We start from the raw sequence: 17,185 nt of genomic DNA on the forward strand, positions 1-17,185 counted from the left end.
AGTTAAAGTAGTCTGCTCCGTATTCATAAAATTACATACAATGCTGTGTTTTAATTTGTTGTGAACCAGTTATATAATTAGTGTTTCATTGTGCAAATGATCAACACATGCATGATTGTGAGAAGGAGCAGTTGGCTTTTTAACACTGTCTTGTGAAATAGCTGTTCTTCTAACTGAGAATGTGTGGGCGAAAGTGTGAAGAACCGACCCAACAACTATTTCAGGGGCTCAATGATGTGTACTAAATGATTCTAGAAAATTACAATTCTTCTCAATGTTGATTATCTGTAAAACTATTTGGCTGAAATGTATTATCATCTAATGGAGTTTATTTTAATAGAAAGAGACCCTCATAATTTCTCTGACAACTGAAATGTTGGTAGGTACAGTATAGGATCTTGACATGTGAAGTTGCCCCTCTTTGAATTCGGTAGGCTAATGTACCACTACAGTATTGTAAACTGTTCACCTACAGAGAGAGAGAGAGAGGGAGAGTTTCAAGTTTTATCAAGAATTATTTGTGACATGCACAAGTACAGTGAAATGCTTAACTTGTGAGCCCTTCCCAATGATACAGTATTCAATATCAAAACAGTAGAACTAGAAAAACACTATAAATAAGAAAGGAAGAAATATAAAACAGGAGATTGTAAGCTACAGTATATACAGGGTCAGTGTCCGTACCAAATGTAGTGTGCGGGGATACTGGAGTAGTTGAGGTAGATATGTACATGTAGGTGGGGATTGGGAGAAAGTGACTGGTTGCAGGATATATAATAATAGTAAATAATAGCAAATAGTAGCAGTGTAAACAAGGCTGAAAAGTGACTGATAGCAGATGTATTCATACTATGGTAATATACTCATGTTAATATCAACATGGAAACAAGAGTAGGTTAACAGTGACCAGGAGCAGGATCGATAGATAGGCTAAATAGAGGAAGAGGGAGAGAAGGTTTTTCTAGGCTAAATAGAGGAAGAGGGAGAGAAGGTTTTTCTGGACACTTGAAAGGATGCTTTGAAAGGAGGCTGAGATCCCACCCATTGAAAGAGTAGGCGGGTCAAGAGGCGGAGGATGGCACACAGGCGTCACCCCACTCTTGACACAGACCAGACGTTTCAACTTTTTCTATCAGTTGCGAGTGAGCTGCTACAGCAAGGAAGTATCCCCAGCTGAGATATCCACACCGGAGACAAAAGAGTCGAACGCTTTTTCCCTTCCTTCACCCAACCTATATTTTGAAGGATCTGTTTTTACAAGGCGGAACCACTATTCTTTCGATGTTGACATCGTCGTTTTCTGATTAAAAAGACACTGTGTGGGCTCTAATCTTTTGCGTTTTGGAGGTGTGAGAAGTTCAAAAGTGGATTTTCAGATATTTTACTGTTATTGACAACTCTTATGTCCCGCTACTAAAGCGGTTTAGGACATGTCCGATTCGTCCAGGTGAGTGCAAAATGAACATCAGGATATCGCATGCATTTACTGTTTTTAAAAAGGCTATAATTGCAGTAGACTAAGAATAGACAATGTAACAGAAAATTGCACCGCGGTTCTCCCAACTTTAGACTTCACTCAGTTGTCAAGAAAACCGTGATTCTGAGAAGAATATCCAAGATAGCCTCATATGCCTAATTAATTGTTTKTTAGAGAACTATGGTGTCTTGTCTAAATGCATTTACTTTGTAGGCTACTATATCATGTGTTTTCGTAATGCAACAAAAGTATCTTATTCCGCTCACACCGCACGCCTCGCCGCGACAGCGCTTTGAAATTAATTGGAGAAAGTTCGTACTTGTTTTGATGAAGTCCACCCCCGTGTCTGCACAGCGGTTTAGCGTGTGAGAATTATACGATCTTAACCGATGTCAATCGTTCCTGATGATCTTTAGTAGCCTATTATCATCGTCCTAGAAAACCTTGAAACACTAGACGCGTTGGACAAAAAAAATTCAACTGCTGCCTGAGATTTAAACTGCGATATTTTTGTAGGCCTATTGGTCTACTTTATTCTCGGTTACAGTGCGATGCATGACATTATATAGCCTATAATACGCCAATAGGCAGTTTTATTTTGAAGATAGGGATGAAAGGTRCCTGTTTGTTTCCCTTTTGTTTTCCACATTAACCTACCCTCATTCTTCTCAGACGATCCAGCAATAAATTAATCACCTGTTGAAGTTGAACGACAATGGGACTCCTGTTCTCAGGTGATTCAGTGATATATAGGCAAGGGGTCAACATGTATTTCCATTTTCAAGACAAAATAAAAAAGAGAGGCTACTACTGCAACCTGTGGGTGGCGATAATGGACCAGTAGGCTAGCCTATGATTTTGGATGCGTTTCATTTAGCTAATCCAATTGCCTGCCAGTCACAAAGGCTCTAATCCAATCAGGTCTGCTTTCAACACATGTTCGTAGAGAACTTTTCATAACAAATGTGTGCAGACTCTCCAGCAAGAAACTGCTTGATGTGCTTGTACTCTATTGTTCGTTTTCTGACTCAGCGTTTTGGTTGTCTCTAAAATGTGGCTTTCGATTTAACTTTGAATGTGTTTGATATGAGTAAGTATTTGTGATATAGTAGGCTACTGAAAGTATTATATAAAGTATTATAAAGTCGACAGATAGCCTATAGGCATAATAGTGAAAAAGTGTACTCTGTCTGCGGTCCTTCATGCGCAATTTGGAACCAATTCGAGTATGGAATACAAGTAACGATCAGATTAGTTTCGAAAACATGACTATAACTAGATTTTTCATGTGGATCCACAATAGGCTATTCACAACTTTCATTTCGGATCGAAGAAGTTAACTTGGCTTGGAGATTGGGTTGTGACGCAGTTACTACGGCTTGTATTTTCATGCCAAATGTTTTTCCCTGCTATAAATGCTGCAATCAGCACTTCTGTACAAACAATGGAGGTACGTATAGAGGAAGAAGAAGTTACGGCCGACTCAAAAACTTGGATACACTGGACTCGACCCTGCGGGATATTTAGCCATGCGCGTTTTGTTTAATTAACCTACGTTTTCTAGAAATTATGTCTGTTTTAGATTTTTGATTCCAGGAGAGGAAATCTCCAACAAATAATGACAATGCACGGACAAAATATATATATATATATATATATATATAAAAAAATAGCCTAACTCTGATACTTGATCTATCCTACAGACTACAAAATCGGTCCAAATGGCACGACCACCCTAATTGAGAGAGGGAAAAGCGGAGAGTCGCATCCCGGTGGCGGAGCAGCCTCTCGTGCCGAACCGTCTGACAACCCCCAGTCCTGCGAAGGGGACCAGCAGTCACGGGGAGGAATAATGATTCCGAATAGTCTGCTTGGTTTCCAGTCGAGGTCGCCAGTGTTCAGAACACTGTCCAGGTCCTCCAGTGGATATTTTTCGTTCGACAGCGATTCTATTCCAAGCTCCCCGCTATTGAAAGATAACAAGTCGACACAGACTCCGAGCCCATCTAGCCAAGTCATTACCCACGCACTGCAGCGCATGTCTAGAGCACTGGAGACCCGGCGAGATTATGGTAAGGCACGCACACTTGCTGGTGTCGCACAAATAAAATTGTTACTCACAATTCAGAGCGCTGGCTTCGAGGCATGGCATTGCGCACATGATAAACTATTTACGCTGCCCTTGTGGCAATCAGAAAGTACACTTGTTTTATACACTTAACTCACACCATTTGACGACGTCCCCTGACTATTACAATGTACTAAGGACCATTGATACTGTATCGTATTTATTGATATGGGGGGAGGATGGCGGGCTATTATGTACGGATGCGTCTTGGATTATTGCGCGCTAATTGGACCTTGGGTTGTTTGTAATGTCTGTAGTTATATTTACTTGAATACCGTAGTCATTACGATATCTGCATGGGTCGAGACTCCTGTATAACGTGACGATGAGCCAATAGTTGGATTCAACCTCAGCAGGAAGTTTTTTTAGATCAGTATCTGCACTGCGTTTACTGAGTTGTGTCATAACAAGCCACCAAGGAGTGTGCGTGATAGCAAAACATGCATGCGCATGTGTTTGTTAATGGCACCTGTACGTGCACCCAGATTTACACTCGACCTCAATAACATGCCCTGACAAAGCCAGTGGCCATAGAAGACAAGCAAAAGGAAATACACTGGGACAAACAGGCACTGTTTTTTGGCCCCATCGTGCATAATATATGTGATTGAGCAGCCTAATTCACCTGTGTACTTTTATTTAACCACATGTCTTGAGTTGGAGTAGAGGCCACATATAGTGAGTTGGAGTAGAGGCCACGTGTAGTGAGTTGGAGTAGAGGCCACGTGTAGTGAGTTGGAGTAGAGGCCACATGTAGTGAATTGGAGTAGAGGCCAGTCAAATAGCCCTCTGTGTCTTTGGTCAACAGCAAACAGGGCTTCCTCCCTGCTCATTCTCCTTAGGAGCCGGCTGATATGAGGGACAGACACATCTCTATCTGTGTTGCACACACATCTCTAATCCCAATGAGACTACTCTTAAAGGAAAACTCCTTTTGGTATTTGTTTTATTAGTCCGTAGGTGATATAGTCCAAAAATATTTTGCATGTCAACAATCAAGATATATATCAAGATATATAACTTTCTAAATACAGCCAGTATGATGCACTCTGTTACCACTACCAACATATATTTTTGCGGTGGAATTTTCCTTTAATGGGTACACTCTTAGAAAAAAAAGGTGCTATCTAGAACCTAAAAGGGTTCTTTGGCTGTCCCCATAGGTTAACCCATTGAAGAACCTATTTTGGATCCACGTAGAACCCCTTTGGTTCCAGGTAGAACCCTTTTGGGTTCTATATAGAAGGCTTTCCACAGAGAGTTCTACTTGGAACCCAAAAAGTTTATCCTATGGGGACAGTCAAAGAACCCGTTTGGAAACAACTTTTCCATCTCTGATGTTGGGAAGCCAATAATTGGGCCCCACTCAAAGCCATTTCTTAAGATAAAGTCTGAAGAGTTTGTTTGTGGAGAATAACATCAATGTTCTCCAGTTTTATTACCACCGCCTGTTATTGCCTGAGGGAGACAGACGCTGGGGAGGAATTGTTTACCTGTTTTTTGACTCAGACTTTCTTTTCTGAATACCAGATATGATTGATCCTAGCACACGTATAGAAAACCACAAGTTTGGTGTAATATCTGATAGTCTATGTCAGCGTTCCCCAACTGACGGGTGGTTTTTATTTGGCCCACCAAGTTTTGTGAGCAAATATGAAAAAAACAAGGTTTTTTACATTTATTTTTCTTTTATTGTTGGACATAATGGACTAAAAACACCAGGAATTCAGCTCCAAGTGATTTTAATTTTAGAAATCTGTTCACAAGTATTCCCGCACATAATCGAGAGAAACATGTGATCGTATACAAATGTAAGCAAGGTTCGAAATGATTATGTTTTAGTCAAACATTATATCTGTTTGGGCTTCTTGTGGTAAATTTGGCGACTACAAATTATTAGTAATTATTTTTTCCGGACCCCGAACATCCGCTTAAGAAATAATCATCCCGCGGCTGAATCTGGTTGATGATCCTTGCTCTATATATACTGTATCTGTAATATACAGTATGCCTTTGGTGCATTCAATTACATTTAGATTTTGACAACTTTACTTGAGGTTTCTTGACAAATAGCCTTTAAAACACACTCATAAGATTGTCATAAGATAACAAAAGGTAACGTTTCATAACAATAGTCTTACACTATCATGTGCATGAAGCATGTCAATAATTATCACTGTGCTATGTGTTATTGTTATGTCTCTTTTATGACAGTGATATAAAGCCATTATATCAGGCTACTTGCAGTAAAGTGTTTCCATATTAACATATGGTGCAACTGATATTGTAGGGCCCTTGAGGGATATGAGAAATATTAGACATATGGTTCATGACACGTGAGTCATAACAAGAGATCAGAACACATTCATAACTAAACCACACTATAGTACATAAGCAGGGAGTCATACTGGACTCCTCTTAGTATTGTTGTAGCTTGGTCTTTGTTATTAGATTGTGTTCCAATGAGTTCTGAGAGCCATTTGTTCTTTGTCCCCCAGACGTGTGGCCCAACCCCCTCCGGCCCTATAGAGCACGCACACCACCGACTGCGGGGGACATGCGGCCAGAGATACTCATCGGTCAGGAGCTTCAGCGCATTGGAGATGAGTTTAACAACCTCTTCATACATGCGGTGAGTAGTTACACCAGCACTAAGACTTACAGACGGGAGGATCCTAAAAAGAGACCCATATATCCTGATGATATGTAGTTTCGGGGGGGAAAACAATGAATTAAACAATCACTTTCAGGGAATTGGTAGCTTCAGTTCAAATATCCCTAAGGGAGTTTGTGGCTGTCAACCACTCTCATAGGATACGATACACAGGCACTGCAAAAATAATTCTATCACGATCAAATTGGGGCGGCAGGTAGCCTAGTGGTTAGAGCGTTGGACTAGTAACCGAAAGGTTGCRAGGTCGAATCCCCGAGCTGACAAGGTAAAAATCATTCTGCAAGGCAACCCACTGTTCCCACTGACTTGCCTAGTTAAATAAAGGTAAAATAAAAATAAATGATGATCACAGTAGTCACTGCAGTGCAAGGGAAAGTTAATCTTCCGATTAGATAGTGTCAATAATTTAAGCGTTTTCGCAGACCTGCTGCCGAAATCATGACAGCATCGTTGAAGAAATTGCCTGTGCAGTTGGTTTCTTTCTCTTGCTACTTTACATTTCTCTTGCTACTTTACATTTCTGGAGGTTGCATCACCTTATTTACAAACCCTGTCAAGGACTGCACTGGATCAAATGGAGCTGATAAGGTGCTCAGTTCAACGTGCCATTCTAGATGATTTCTATTTGTGTCCTTGACCTAGCATTCTGTGTTCTCATTTCTTATGTACTGAGGGCACTCTGGCTTTAGAACATTATTTATAATACAGTGCATAAGAATAATGTGTTGTTACCAAAATAATTGTATTTGCATATCTTAATCATTTTCAGTGAGCTCACTATGACATATGCCGTGGAGGGGTGAATATCACGTATCAGCTGTTACGCGACCGGCCTAATGTTCAAAGACACACCCAGCAGGAGGCGACCTTCAACACCGACATGAAAAGGTTGTGTGGAGGGAGAGAGAGAGAGAGAGGGAGATGGAGAGAGAGCGAGAGAGAGGGAGCGAGAGGGAGATGGAGGGAGAGCGAGAGAGAGAGAGCGGGAGGGAGGGAGAGAGAGCGAGAGAGAGAGAGGCTACATGAAAAGTGCAATAGCACTAATATAACCCTACTAGTGCAGGTTTTTTGTTAATTTATGTATATCACAAAGCTCTGAGTTTCCAGGAAAATTCTCAGCAACAAAARAGTGATCCTACATCTGCTACAGGACATGCTCTTTGTAGCTAAAACAATCTCTGTCAGGTGGTGATTCATCTTACCCGGGGTTACCCATTTCCTGGTTAATTTCATAACTCTGTTCAGATCTTACACTTGAACACTAATCATACTCAAATAGTTTTGTTGGGATTTTTTTTTAGGGAATTTTTAGTTTATAGGGAATCTTCTTCCATGTTCCATTCTTGTCACTCTCCATCTGCGCAGTCTTGAATTGGCTGATATGAAAGACCCATAAAATGTTTTTTAACATTTACGTMATTTAGAAGACACTCTTTTCCAGAGCAACTTACAGGAGCAATTAGGGTTCAGTGCTTTACTCAAAGGAACATTGAAAGATTTGTCACCTAGTCGGCTCAGGGATTCGAATCGGCGACCTTTCGGTTACTGGCCCAACGCTCTTAGACGCTAGGCTACTTGCTGCCCCACATCTGTTTGAAAGCTGTTGACAGTGCATGTTGCATGCATTTTAGGGAGTTTCCATGTGACTGCATGGAATTTGTTGAAAACTGTTTTTCTTGCCAGTTCATAACCCCGGGATGTTCTTGTCATGGACATTTCTATTCTGTTATCTTCATCACCATCCCCAAGGGACACTGCCTAGTACCCATAAAAGGGGAAGGTTTGTCTGTATAATCAAATATGAACTGATGACTGGACTTTGTATTTTCTCACAAAAAAAGAAGAAATATTTATTTATAATGAGTGCATAAGCATTTTCCATAAATAATGTGTTACTAATGGCGTCTGGGTGTCTGGGGAGAAGTAAATATTTACACACCTTTCAACAGGTGAGGCTGTAGAACAGACAGGGTTTCGCTCCTCTCTCTCTCTCGTGTGTGTGTGTGTGTGTGTGTGTGTGTGTGTGTGTGTGTGTGTGTGTGTGTGTGTGTGTGTGTGTGTGTGGTGTGTGTGTGTGGGTGTGTGTGTGTGTGTGTGTGTGTGTGTGTGTGTGTGTGTGCGCGCTTGCTTCGTACATGTAAATATCTCTCTTGTATAGAGGGAGGTTTATGTATTTCGAGAACAAAAAGCCCAATAAAAAGCAGAACATATTGTGTTCTATGTGCCATGTTCTGGTCTCAGGTGTTTGGTTGCGATCAGGGAAAGGAATTCTGAAAGACTGTCCCTTTCTAGAATCTAGAGCTGTCTTGTACTTCTCCCATCTGTCACAATTGTCTATTACATAACTTTCTACAGGTTATTGCATTGTGTGTTACTGACAAATGCAGGTGTTTCATACAGTTCTATGTATAGATTGGCAACTGCCAATAACTGTCATAATGATTGTATCTGGATGAGCTCTAGTACTTCCTAGCTAGTGACTATAAAGTGAGTCATTTCATTGTAGACAAAGTGTTTGTGTGTTTTCAGGTGTCACGTAAGGTGAATCAAAAACCCTCCTGCACACTTTGTTTACTGACACACAGGTCTGTGTCATCTGTCACACTTCCCTGTCCTTCCTTCTGATTGGCTCTATGGCCTCTGGCCACCCACAGAACTGACCAGTGGCCTGCATTACTCTAGCGATGTCCAGGTTTTGTTTTGCCACACACACACACACACACACACACACACACACACACACACACACACACACACACACACACACACATACACACCCCATTCCTTCTCTGCCTAATAGCCATCATGGAAAATACTCTTAGGGCTGTCTGAGTGTGTGATCAAGGTCAAAGAGGCCAAGCCCGGGGTTTGAGACTGACAGGAGGAAGTGTCAGGTTACAATGACCTGGCAGTGGAGCTGGTTAGTGAGTGATTGTTTGTGTTGCAGAATTGCAGGACTACGTGACTGCCCTGTGGTTAAGGCTCTCAGGGAGCCCACTGTGGGCTCTAATTATCCACTGGTCTGCCTTTACAGGCCTCACTCACCCAGCGCCATGGAGACGCACTCAGCCCCGCCCCGGCCCTCCTTGTCATCTTCTCCCAGGGTCAGTTTGAACCCAGGCTCCAACGGTTGTCATGCTTTGTGTGAGGCGCTGGAAAGAACTTCTGAGTGGAGTTGATCCACTGAGTCTTTGAGTGTGTTGTGGGTTTGGGTGTCTCCATACTCCCTTTCTCTGGTTCTGTGATGCTTGTGTTGGTGTTTAGTGGTTGCATCGCTGTGAAGTTAGCTTTTCATGTGTAGGTGCTCTGTCCTATGGGCTGATATAGGAGGCTTTTAATTCAGGGCACTCCTCCTGCTAGAGGTACACAAATCATTTGTTTTCTTTCAAACACTTTGAACGTTTAACTGAGCCTTTCCAGAGTGCGAGATGGACAGGGTTTGCACTTTTTGAGCAATTCTAATGCACCAGGCCAGCTCAATCAAGCGCAGCTAAAGTATTTGAACAAATCCCAAGTACTATTTGAGCCCAGGTCTGGTGAGACGTCTCTCCAGTGGTGAATATGGCAGATGGTAGTGTGAGACGTCTCCAGTGGTGAATATGGCAGATGGTAGTGTGAGACGTCTCCAGTTGGTGAATAGGCAGATGGCAGTGTGAGACGTCTCCAGTGGTGAATATGGCAGATGGCAGTGTGAGACGTCTCCAGTGGTGAATATGGCAGATGGCAGTGTGAGACGTCTCCAGTGGTGAATATGGCAGATGGCAGTGTGAGACGTCTCCAGTGGTGAATATGGCAGATGGCAGTGTGAGACGTCTCCAGTGGTGAATATGGCAGATGGCAGTGTGAGACGTCTCCAGTGGTGAATATGGCAGATGGTAGTGTGAGACGTCTCCAGTGGTGAATATGGCAGATGGTAGTGTGAGACGTCTCCAGTGGTGAATATGGCAGATGGCAGTGTGAGACGTCTCCAGTGGTGAATATGGCAGATGGCAGTGTGAGACGTCTCCAGTNAGTGGTGAATATGGCAGATGGCAGTGTGAGACGTCTCCAGTGGTGAATATGGCAGATGGCAGTGTGAGACGTCTCCAGTGGTGAATATGGCAGATAGCAGTGTGAGACGCAAAAGGACAAGCGCCCTGCTAATGCAAAGCAGATGTCTGGCCACAGAAACATGTTGTTATTCTAAGATAACTAACGTCTGTATTTTGCCACTCAAATTATCTGAGCATTCACATGGCAGCTCACTTTGTGGAGTTTCTATTTTATTTTTAAATTGGGTTTGTTCCTCAAAGGGATTTTCAGTAGGAAGCCGCAAATAAGCACCCTCTTATTTGTGACGCAATGTTATTTTGTTTTAGGACCTGCAGTCTTTGTCTTGAAGAATGAGGTAGAGAGAAGTTTGTCTGTTTTAAAAACTATTTTAAGCATCTGCATAATAACTTGTTTTAATCAAATAAAAACACATTCGATGAGTATCAGTGACAACTTTGTTTTTCCTCAGGCAGCAATTGCAGGCAGACATCTGCGAACGTATTAGCGAGTCACTTTAATTGCATGTCTTCTACTTCAAATTGTGTTAATGTTTTGTAATATTGTACCAATTAGCTGGTTGTGGGYGAAACTGTCAGTATTCAGTGAATTTGGGTATTAACGTCATCACTGCCAAAAACATGATTCTTAAAGGGAAAGCTAGATTGATCCCATATTTAAGTTGATCCACCTCCCCTCCTTCAGTCAGTTTTACACAACTAATAACATATTACTAAAGGGGTCATTCACCTGTTGATTTGCATTACGCCAGCCTCTCGTGTTGCATGCCTCAGGGTGTGAAGTGGCGTGTGATTACATACTGTGTGTACTAGTTATATAATGCAATACAAAATGCAACATTGAGTCACGATACTATAATACACACCAGAGAGGTTTTACCCTCGGACACAATGGCCAAATATCTGGATCAAGTCTATGTGTTTACCCTGTGTTGAAACCACTGCCTAGAACGGTTTAATTAGTCAAGCTTACAGTAAGTACATATATCTTCCCTCTTTCTCATTCTATTATAATCTCAGTAAAACAAAGTACTGAGTAAAGGTTCTGAATACTTACAGTTGAAGTCGGAAGTTTACATACACTTAGGTTGGAGTCATTAAAACTAGTTTTTCAACTACTCCACAAATTTCTTGTTAACAAACAATAATTTTGGCAAGTCGGTTAGGACATCTTTGTGCATGACACAAGTAATTTTCCCAACAATTGTTTACAGACAGATTATTTCACTTATAATTCACTGTATCACAATTCCAGTGGGTCAGAAGTTTACATACACTAAGTTGACTGTGTCTTTAAACAGCTTGGAAAATTCCAGAAAAGTATGTCATGGCTTTAGAAGCTTCTGATAGGCTAATTGACATCATTTGAGTCAGTTGGAGGTGTACCTGTGGATGTATTTTAAGGCCTACCTTCAAACGCAGTGCCTCTTTGCTTGACATTATGGGAAAATCAAAAGAAATCAGCCAACACCATGGGACCACGCAGCCGTCATACCGCTCAGGAAGGAGACGCGTTCTGTCTCCACATACTGTGGTGCGAAAAGTGCAAATCAATCCCAGAACGACAGCAAAGGACCGTGTGAAGATAATGGAGAAAACAGGTACAAATGTATCTATATCCACAGTAAAACGAGTCCTATATCGACATAACCTGAAAGGCCACTCAGCAAGGAAGAAGCCACTGCTCCAAAATCGCCATAAAAAAGACAGACTACGGTTTGCAACTGCACATGGGGACAAAGATCGTACTTTTTGGAGAAATGTCCTCTCTTCTGGACTGATTAAACAAAAATAGAACTCTTTGGCCATAATGACCATCGTTATGTTTGGAGGAAAAAGGGGAAAGCTTGCAAGCCGAAGAACACCATCCCAACTGTGAAGTACGGGGGTGGCAACATCATGTTTTGGGGGTGCTTTGCTGCAAGAGGGACTGGTGCACTTCACRAAATAGATGGCATCATGACGAAGGAAAATTATGTGGATATATTGAAGCAACATCTCAARACATCAGTCAGGAAGTTAAGTTAATTTATTGTGGGAAGCTTGTGGAAGGCTACCCAAAACATTTGACCCAAGTTAAACAATTTAAAGGCAATGCTACCAAATACTAATTGGGTGTATGTAAACTTCCGACCCACTGGGAATRTGATGAAAGAAATAAAAGCTGAAATAAATCATTCTCTCTACTATTATTCTGATATTTCACACTTAAAATAAAGTGGTGATCCTAACTGACCTTAAGACAGGGAATTTTTACTAGGATAAATGTCAGGAATTGTGAAAAACKGAGTTTAAATGTATTTGGCTAAGGTGTATGTAAACTTCCAACTTCAACTGTATGTAAATAAGGTATTTCAGTTTTTTTGTATTTTTATACATGTGAAAAAATGTTGTTTTTTAAAATGTTTTTGCTTTGTCATTATGGGGTACTGTGTGTAGATTGATGAGGGAAAAAATACTTTCATCGATGTTAGAATAAGGCTGTAATGTAACAAAATGTGGATAAAGTGAAGGGGTCTGAATACTTTTCGAATGCACTGTATGTTCTAATCAAACAACCTTTCAACAGCGTGTTTTAAGTTCTTGTTAAATCTTTCAGAGCAATCATTTATATCTAGCCAAGCCATCGGTCTGCCATTTCTTTCATGAACTTATCATTATTGGCCCTAAGGTGAATGGGGTCTTGCAAGGTTCCCAGTTCTGCTCTGTCTTTCTTACAGAGGGGTTAATGCACTTCCATTTAAGTCCACTTCCTCATCACCTGTTTCCTCAGACACTGTTCACAGTCACTCCAGGCTTTTGTGGTTCTTGGCATGACTCATTTCAGCTAAAACAAAGCGTTRATATCCCCCTTGCATTAGTTCCTAAATGTCAGCACTGTATGGCTCCCTGCCAAGCTGCTCTGAATCCACACACATGCAGTGATTCACTAATGGAGTGATACCCCAGTCATACTTCAGCACAGTTGTAGAACTCAGACTTGGTGTTTCCTCAGTCCCCTCTGCCAAAGAGGCCACAGGGGAAATGACCAACGCTTATTGCAAGAGCCATGCCAAACTAGTGACCTCAGGCCAACGTGATGGCCGGGCCAAGACAGCCACCTGTTTTCATCTCCCCTTTGCCATGTCTGCAGAGGTAATTGTCTCTGAGGAGGGAGTAGTCCATTCATCCACCATTATCAGGACCCTATGACCTGGCCAAGTCCAAGTGCACTGCTAAAGACCTAATAGAATGGCTCAATCTCTTCCCTAATCTCTCCATTCATCTCACAGTAAATATTTCCCTATTTATGTTTAGGTCATCAAGTACCTCTTCCATCTGAAGCTGAAGTAGCTGACCTAATAGAATGGCTTTTATGACCGTGCTGCTGCCCTGTTTTTCTCATTAAGAAGTATGACTCATGTTGTAAACCTGGTATGTTCGTGTGTGATGGTTCAGTTCAGCCCAAGGCTCTAGTGTGGTAGTTTGCCGGGCCTCTGCCCAACACAGTAATGTTGACACAAAGATCAGAAGAGCAGATCATCGCTCCATTGAAAGGGTAAATACTTTTACCTTGGTTGCTCATTTAATGCTCAATTGTGCTTATATAATTCAATACTGTGTACACATAATTAACAAACACACATACTGTACACAAGCACATCCTGGCAGTTTCACAGGAGCCAACACATGTAAGAACGTTTCATTTGATTGCCTGGGCCTCTGGTCTTAAGTGTGGAGTTAACCCACTGATCCTAACACCCGGAGAGGGAGCAAGGGTTTGGGGTGAGGTGGGGCAGGATGTTGAGTTGTGTTGGCCTGCTTCCTGTGTTTGTTAGGGTTGCATGTGTGTCATGAAAGGACTGGCACACTGACTACAGTTGAGCTCAGCCATGTCCAGTATTATCAGCAAACCTCAGCTGTCTGTCTTCTATACACAGCAGGGGTCTTTATGGTGGTCAGCCAAGACCCCCATGGGTTCACGGAGGGTAAATCTGTTTATTAGTGCAATTTGTTTGAATCATATGTCTGGAGTAAAAGGTGAGTGGCGCTATTACGCTGTGTGTTGTGGCAATAATGTTGATGCTCTATGTTTGTGTAGTATCTTTAGTGGTTATACTGTATGTACAAGAGGATGTAACACGGCTGCTTTTCTGTGTACTCCACAGCACCTTGCAGGCGGAAACGGTCAGGTTGCCCAGGGAAACCTGCAGCAGATGCACCAAGAGCCCGCCTTCCTACTGTGGATGGGTCTTCTGATTGGACGACTATTACAGATAATCCTGCGGAGAAGATGATTGACAGACAGAAGCCCCAATCCCATCCTCTGGAGCACCCAGCAGGCACATACTGTAGAACCTGGGAGAATTCTGTTATAGACCCTATACATATATGAATATGTAAAATTGTCACATTTTCAGAATGGACTCTCCTTCATATGTGAACCTTTACAACTTTGTCTTGATGGTTTTTGACCTTGAATGGCCTCAGGATTCCCTGGTCCAGCATAAATTGGGATAGGGAATCTGTAATGCTTTGGGAATACTTTCTTTGGAAATTCTACAACACCTGGAATTTTGCACCTATGTTTCCTGCGCGGATCTGGAAAGCTGAGCCTAATCAAAGAACCAAAGATGGAGTGTCCCATTGCGGAGCGCTCACAGGGATAACGCTGTGTGGATAAGGCTTTGTGGAGGTTACATGTACCTTGTACAGCTTCTCTTTTTCTTTGCTACTGCGCTATTTTCTTTCTCTGTATTTGTTTGTTTCTAAGTGTTTGTGAGTTTACCCATGGTCAGATGTGTAGAGTCTGCGCTGTGTCTGTTCCTCCTGGTCCTCATGGCAACTCACTATTTCCCTCCCAAAACGAACCTGCAATTCTGGTTGGATGCAGTCGGTTCCATTGTCGGTTCCATGGACCCAGATGAAGTCTGTTTAATGGAGAGTCTCCATTGAAAGTGTTTTTAAGTCCAGTAGTTTTAGACAATGATTCAGTGTGCACTCCAATAGTCTTTTTATTAACCCTTTAGGTATATTAACCTCGAGCAATAACTGAAAATGCCATTTWAAAAAATGTATTTCCTTTCCAAACATATTCAGTATTAAGAGCAATAGCATGGATGTTAGTAGTCATTGTGAGAACAGAAAAAAAACGTTTGATAGCAACTACAATGCCTAAAAGAATGAGATATAATGAAATCAAAGTAGATCTACATGAATTAGGGCAAACAATGTAACTTCTTGAAACAACGTACTTTACTGTTGTCTCATTTGTTTCCCCCCGCCCTTATCAGCTGTCAAACATAATTCCTGTTATCATTTAGCCTCTGGTTCGGACCTGCTGTTGTCAGTGCTTTGTTAGCCCAGCTGACACTCATGTTGGCCCAGACAAGTCTAGTGCAGTGTTGCTAGGTCATTAAAAGCTCATAGAAGCTTTGCTGGAAGAGAACCAAACTCTGAGCCGACATTAGCCAGAGGAACAGGCATAGAGAGACAGGTTTGAATGGGTGGGATCACTCACAATGCTTGAGAACTTAGATGGATAAACAGTGAGAAAAACCACCAAATGTTCTTGACAAAATTCTTGAAACATTTTTGTATTTCTGATCTGTGGTAGAATGAATGTTTAAAAAAAATATATATATATATATATATATTTTAAGAAAGTGAAGTAGGGTTACTTTGGATGTTACATGTTAATTGTTACCACATTCTGCACCATGGGTTTTACATTGTATGTGTCCCTCATGTGACCCAAAGATTGATTATACTGTCATTTTGCTGGTTGGTTCCTATTGTAAAGTACAGTATTGGTGTGGTTCAGTCCAACTACCTTGGTCACCCTTTTGATTCCAATGGCTCCTATCTGTCAGTCTGTTGGTATTTGATGTGAAAACCTATTCCACACCCACAGTTCAATAAACATTATCCAGGAAATTGCATGTTGACAGTATAACATGTGATGATGAAAGCCTATCTTTAAAATAGCATAGCACTTACAGCTCATTCAAGGTTTTATCTGCCAAAAATCTGCCTTTTACATTTATTTAAAAAAATGTTTTGCTGACCATGTAGATGAAATGTAAGGTTGATGGTATTGTTTGATGACATTTCTGCAAACCCAATTTTGAGAAGTGCATGATGTGTTTCATTCTGTCATGTTTTTCTTGGTACCAACATTTTACTGCTCTGCCATGTTTTATATCTTGTATGACTGTCTATTCTTTTTTGGTGTTGCCAAATGAAACCAAAAACCTCATTTCAAAGTACTGTATCTCAGAAGGGTGTATGTAGTCGTGTCTAGAGATGCTTTCCAAGAGAACAACTGAAAGCTGAACTGTCACCTTCTGAAACTGATATGGAAACTTCTCCGACAGTCGGCCAATGGTTCCATGTACTCTAGATATATATGTGTTGAGTGAAGACATGGTCCATACTGTCCATCCATCTTAATGGGTAGAGACCATAAATAGGAATAGCATTTTCCCCAGACACATCAAAATTCCCAAGTTGGATCCATACATTTTCACCAGTGTCATCTTGGTGGAGGAAGTGCAGGTTTGTACCTCTTGCACAATTATTACTGTACCCAGAATTCAGTCTGTTCAGGACCCTTTTGCACTCTGTGCAGACAGACAGAAATTGATCTATCTGACTCACAGGACCCAGTACATTTGTAGCAAAATGTCGTTATTTTTTATATTTTCTAATTTGCACTGAAAGATTGCAATGTTGTGATTTCAATTGTGCAATACTGCTGTGCCTGTAAAAAGCCTTTTTTCATCTTTAAAAAAATCTGGAATTTTCTTTCATTGTTGATTAAACCACATCCTTTTTCATGAAAATCAATAAGCCACTGTCATTGTTCTATAACTATA

At 41.3% G+C, this 17,185-nt stretch overlaps 1 protein-coding gene across 1 annotated transcript; it reads left to right on the forward strand.

Annotated features, from left to right (window-relative positions):
• Positions 1-1,105: 1,105 nt before the first annotated feature.
• bcl2l11 (BCL2 like 11) lies at positions 1,106-17,152 on the forward strand. Its single transcript, XM_070434989.1, is given in 5 exon segments — positions 1,106-1,447; positions 3,181-3,196; positions 3,198-3,549; positions 6,104-6,237; positions 14,477-17,152. Coding segments are annotated over 5 exon segments (648 nt in total). The 5' UTR covers positions 1,106-1,430; the 3' UTR covers positions 14,606-17,152.
• The last annotated feature ends 33 nt before the right edge of the window (positions 17,153-17,185 follow it).

This window comes from Salvelinus sp. IW2-2015, linkage group LG25 (assembly GCF_002910315.2).
Source record: "Salvelinus sp. IW2-2015 linkage group LG25, ASM291031v2, whole genome shotgun sequence".
Taxonomy (NCBI): domain Eukaryota; kingdom Metazoa; phylum Chordata; class Actinopteri; order Salmoniformes; family Salmonidae; genus Salvelinus; species Salvelinus sp. IW2-2015.